The sequence below is a fragment of the Xiphias gladius genome, chromosome 10 (genome assembly GCF_016859285.1).
Source record: "Xiphias gladius isolate SHS-SW01 ecotype Sanya breed wild chromosome 10, ASM1685928v1, whole genome shotgun sequence".
Classification (NCBI taxonomy): domain Eukaryota; kingdom Metazoa; phylum Chordata; class Actinopteri; order Istiophoriformes; family Xiphiidae; genus Xiphias; species Xiphias gladius.
The window spans coordinates 25,275,976-25,281,975 of NC_053409.1; the positions used below are offsets into that span (position 1 = coordinate 25,275,976).

Genomic DNA, 6,000 nt, shown 5'->3' on the forward strand with positions numbered 1-6,000 from the left:
GCTGTAAACGAACACCTCGGACATATTTTTACATTAAAGCCCATCGTGCATCCTCCTCTTCCATACGTTACAACGAGCCGGACAACTGAACGTGTTTCAGCCTCAAAAGGTTGCGATCCTAAACTGAATGTGTAGCCACTGAGATTATACGTTTCCATTTAAATCTGATACCAAGGCTCTGCCCGCAGCTTGTTAAAGAGACAGATATACTGTTTCCATCACGCTGCCTTGTCTTGTGTTGCAATGGTCTCCCTCAGAATTACTTTGTAATCTGAAGAACGTTTGGATTCGTAGATGATGAAGATGCCGGGCCGTGCCTCCGATTTATTCCTTTAATGAACAAAAGGCGACCATCTTGTAACCAAAGTGACACTTTCACACGAGCACATCGACGTGTTTGGATGTGAAGTGGAAAGCGAAGTGAAACACACCTTAACTGCGTAACGTAACAGTGCATAAAACAACTGCAGAGCTGTAGCGTACGGTGCGGCAGTTAAACCCGGAGGCAGCTTCGAAGATCTAACAGATATTTAATCCAGTTTAGTTCTGACGTCTTAGTCTTCATCTATATTTTTTGAATGGTTGAACCCCTCCCTATTGCTCACAATGTGCTGAAACAATGTGCTGATTAACTTACTGGTCATTACTGTGTTGTAAATTTTTGGGGTTTTTGACATATGTTGTTTTATTTTGGGGTTTTTTTTTTTTTCAGTTCCTTTTTATCATCCAGCCAGAATTAAAGTTAGCCTTCATTGACAGCTATTTTTCCGTTAATTAGTCCTGGACAAATAATCTCAAATAATAAAATAAAGACTGAATAGTTGACAGAAAAATGAAACAACTGTTTTGGTTAATTTGATCAATTAACAATCAGTTAATAAAATAATCCATAAGTAATTTATCAAGGAAAAATACCAAACATTTCCTTTTTTCACCTTCTCAAATATTAAGCTTTGCAAATCTTTTCAGTTTTATATCATTGTAAACTGAATATCTTTGAATTTTTTTTTTTTTTTAACTGTTTATTCGGACAAACAAGCAATTTGAAGACTTCACTTTGGGCACACCGTTTCCCGACACCTTCCGCAGACTAAAAGATTTTTTAAAAAGCTAGTTGCAGGCCTAGCTGTACCACCAAAACCACCACGGAGCTAAGCTGTGACGTTGCTGAGTAAAGTGCTGAGGGTGAGGCCAAAGACAGGACCCGGATTGTAAAAAAAGGAAAAATTCGTTGAAAAGTTGAGGTTCTCACAAAGTCAGAAAGACGAGGGAAGCTCTCCACAGTGACAACTTTGTCATGATTTGTCTTTGTATGTAAGTGTGTGAATGTACATGGGCTGGCAGCACCTGCACACTACCAACTTGGCACGGCTCGCCAGAGTCTTGAAACCTGCATTAAGCTAGGGCTAAAAATACTTCCTGCCTGCTTCAGCCATCAGACAAAACAACAGGGGAATTCAGTCTGCGACCAGCCTATAATAATCTCAGCTATTTTCTTTCACACTGCACCTCAAGCCACCCACACACTGTCCTCAGTCAGCATCTATCCATTCTTCCAGTCTGCTAATACGAAGGAGCCGCAGCAAAAACGTCAATTTAGCAGAGAGGGGAAGAGAGACTCTGGCCGTGTCCTCTTCAGTGGCTGGAAATTTACGTCGCATTGATTTCCTCTCAGCCTGTCTCCCCCGCTCGCTGCTGTCTGCCGTTTAAAAGGCAGCAACAGAAAACTCCACCCAGCGGGATCTCGTCGAATCCATCAGCGACCGGCAGTGAGGGGGCCAGAGGACGAGAGACACCTGAACCGAGACGCAGCACCGCTCCGCTCAGCTACTGCATGATCCAACAACGCGACACGCCATTCGGTCTGATGGAGGACGCAGCCGGCCTTGCGGCAGGAGGGCAGACGCGAACACGCACAAAGACATACCGGGCCGTGGGTTTGACACCGAATGTTCAACTCAGACGTATGGGCCCAATATTGGCCTTGAATTGAATATACATATTTGAGCCACTCATGACAGGTATCAGCCACGTTAAAAAAAGCCTGTGAACCCTGCGGTGAGATTTTATTCTCTTGGCACACTTTTTGTATTCATTCAATAGCATCTTCTGTAACTTAAAAGCAGCATTGTATCTGGGGGGGAGGGGGCATTACGCCTTTAAGTCCTTCACGGCCTGTTAGACAGTGTGCCAGGATGGGATTTACCCACCTTTAACGTCATACCACGGCCGTGGGAAACATCAGCTTCTGACTGGCCGGGGGTCACTTTAAAAGGTATATCGGGACACGTGAAGCGCCGCGCCAGGAACAGTTTAACTGCTTTTCTAAAATCCGTGCTCAGGGTATCTCACACTGCAGGTAACCATAGCAACAATTAGCAGTTCACTCTCAACGAAGAAACCAGTCCAACAAGGGGTTAAACTGACACACTGCGGGTGGAAATGGGAGCACACCCTACTTTTTCTCAGGTGTTTGTGGACCTGGTTTAGACATTGAGATGTCTGAGGTAAAAATAATGGACCTGGCGGAGGAAATTCCCACTATCACCTGAGCAGTGACTCCGGTTAATAACTTTGGTGATCCTCCGACTTTTCCCCCGGCGGCATCATCCGGTGAAAATTTTAAGATGCCCAGTACTTTGGTTTATGACCAAATACCTGCAAAGCGAATGACATTCCCATCGTCCTCAGCTGTACTTTGTGTTTGGTACTAATGAGCAAATGTTAGCATGTGGTTACTTTTACTTGTGAGTCTATAAATTGTCTACGAAATGCCAAAAAAAAATGTTGAAAAATGTTCAACACGAGTCTTCAAACTGCTCCAACAGACAGTCCAAACCCCAAGATGCGCATATTACAATAATATAAAACAGTTGGAACTCGAAAATTAATTAATCGTCCTGCCATTTTTCCTTGATAAATGGCAGGACGATTAATTAGCCGTTAAAATTGTTGAGTTATTTCTCTGACAGCCAGTTCACTGACGAATCAAATAATTGCTTCATCGAAAACCAACAACACCCCTTTTCCCCGTGGAAAGTCCTCAGAGGTTACTTCAAGGCGTACCGGCAGGTGAACGTACATAAAACCATGCAACTGATCTGTCATCGGTCATTGTAAAATAAGCCCTCGAATGTCACAACCTACTTGTTACTGAATCCTATTTTAACAAAAAATTCGAAGTTATCATAGCAAGCGACTGCCAACGTACCATTTTGTTGCGACTTTTAAGGGCTGCTAAGAAAGAAAAGAAAGAAAAGGTTGTGTATCAGAGTCTTAGTGTGTTGTGTTGGTGTTAATGTTGCTCCAGACAAGACTAAACTGCTGAGGGAGGTGTGGGATCGTTTTCTTTGGCATGAAAAATGACATGAAGTTGAATATTCCGCTGCTGGCAGCTTAAAAACTGGCATTGTTATTGTCACTGCCATTTAAAACCCCCCACCTGGCAGACACAGGTCTACCAACACAACAATGGATGTCGGTGCACCAACACAAACCCACAGCGCGTGTTCACGTGCACAAAAGCGTGTTTTTCCCACAAACAAAAAATTAACACCCACTCAAGAACAGATTAAATACTCAAACATAATAACACTGAGAAATGCATGAGTACAACATTAGTAGATATCACTTGTTCTTTTTTCATTTTACATTCAGTAGATGGCTCCTTCCACTCAGACTGGTCTAATTAATTCAGCAGGAAACCAAGTGGAAAATCACCTCTAATGGACTTGAAGCCATATTGTAACTCCTCGATATCTTGACGGGGGTAAATGGCCGTGAAAAATACTCAGAGCAGGCCTGATCTCATTACGGAAAATCACCCAAAAATCAAACAAACAGGTTCAGCATCTAACTCTCAGTCCCAAAGGCTGATATAACCACCAACCGTATTTTCTCAAACTAATTAGCCGCCAAAAATTGGGGATTTTAGGCGCGACGTGACAAATTAAACCCAAAATCTGTCCTCTTCTGTCTTTCCTTTCAACCAACAAACCCAAATCTCAAACCTATCTGCAATGTTGGGTGGGTTTTTTTTTTGGTTTTTTTTTCCTTAAAAGATGTGGACCCACTTTACGGACGTCGTTTACACCCGGCTGAGGTCCGAGCACAACGCGAGCTGGCTCACCTCCAGGTGAGGCCCGGCCGATCTGATCGCATTCTGCATGCGTCTACACCTGCAATTCTCTCCTTATCAAGGAAAAGACATCCACACGCATGTTGCATATTAATACCAGGTGTAAATGGGGTCACAGACATCCACTGTGAGTCAGATGAGCCCAGCAGCTGGAAACTGGACAAATCAGCAAACTGTAGGAAACGGCTGACATGATGATTCATCACCTCTCGAGACCGATTGCAGTAATCTAGGCTCTCTGGATAGAACACGCAGCTTCACTCCTCGTTGTCATGAACTGCCTTCGCCTTGATTCATTCAGAAGCTGACTTTCATAAGTGATTTCGATTTAGTTGATAATTTGAACGATTTCCAGACGTTCGCTGGGATACTAATAATCTAAAGGCCAGGTGGTGTTTTTGTACGGTCGAGTGCCGGAAAGGGGTTTTACAGGCCAGAGATCTCGCAGTACTTTTCGGTCAACAGCAATGCCAACTTCCCGTAGCTATAGAGACCGTTTGCATGGCAGATATTTTGATTCGTAATAGAGGGGAAATCACAGGTGTTGCTAGGAACAGTATACTCACCTCCATTTCGGTGTGTCAGTAAGCTGGCAATTAACTTACTGACTCAGCTCTTATCATAACTGATAGTTATAAATGTCTAAAACTACTAGGATAAGATTCAAGTTGTAAAAAACGTGGATTATTCTTCTAATATTATTATTTGCATCTGTGTTTGGAAAGTTAAAATGTCTGCTGATAGAGAGACCACTGTAGTGATTCTTATTAAAAAAATAAATCAATCAATTAGCAGTAAAAGTGCGTAGTACAAAAGCAAATATTCAATCATAAAACGACTTCCTGGAATTTTCCGACGTTAGTAGAAAAACAATCGTTAAAAGTTAAGTTTGATGTGGAAAAACCAAGACGCTGACCATACGGAATCAATCGATTCATTTGTTGTTCAGTGGGTTTTTTCATGTGGGTATATTTACACGCCACCTGTGGGACGCCGCTCTGTCATTGGCCCTACCTCTCTGATCCAAGATGGAGGTCCGCATATCTGAGTAACCATTCACGGTTTAAGTTTACAGATTGCGTACGCCGGGAGCATAGTTTCCCCATATTCAGTCCTAGTCATTGCCCCTCGAGCATTTTCACCTCCGCGCGCACCGAGAAAGCCATCCAAAAACCCCAATCGTACCTCATCCACATTCTCAAAGGCGTTGATGATGTCGTAGGGCAGGCAGGACAGCAGGTCGATGACGAACCAGGTCTTCAGGTAGTTCATGCGGATGAGCTTGGGATCGGAGATCACCTCCCCGCCGGGCCCCACGAAGGTGGTGTGGAAGTTGAGAACGATGTCCACCAGGAAGATGACGTCCACCACGCTGTCCAGCACCAGCCACACGATGTTGTTCTGCTTCGTCTTGAAGGAGACGTTGTAGGGCACCATGATGGCCGTGTAGAAGGTGAGGATGAGGATGACCCAGTCCCAGGTGGTCTTGAAGGTGCAGTAGTGAAGGATTATGTGGGGAGGCGTCTTCGGGGCCTCCTGCTTGTACTGAGGGAGGATGTCGGAGTTAAGCTGCAAAACCTGGAGAAGGGGACAGAGCGAGAAACTTATACTCAGTAAAACTCTATTAAATTTTCTTTTACCAAGCACACTTCTCTTTCAAGAGTTTATCAGAGGCTCCCTGTAATCAATACACTTTAAAACACGCTATTAATGTACAATAAACACACACACATTAATAGAAGCACATATATCATGGATTTTATTGGGAGGTTTATTGCACAAATGAGTGTCATGTAGGTCCTTTGACTGCCCACTTACTTGTCTGATTCAGCTGCCAAGTCATTTAAATGGCTTCTTTAAAT

The 6,000-nt window shown here is 43.5% G+C and overlaps 1 protein-coding gene across 3 annotated transcripts in view; it reads right to left on the reverse strand.

Moving 5' to 3' along the window:
• The window catches only part of kcnh5b (potassium voltage-gated channel, subfamily H (eag-related), member 5b), a 150,571-nt gene that overhangs the window by 108,989 nt on the left and 35,582 nt on the right, over positions 1 to 6,000 (reverse strand). For all 3 annotated transcript variants that reach the window (XM_040137468.1, XM_040137467.1, XM_040137466.1), the window contains exon 6: positions 5,324 to 5,716. In XM_040137468.1, coding sequence (XP_039993402.1) covers positions 5,324 to 5,716 — 393 coding nt within the window. The remainder of the gene's footprint in view (positions 1 to 5,323; positions 5,717 to 6,000) is intronic.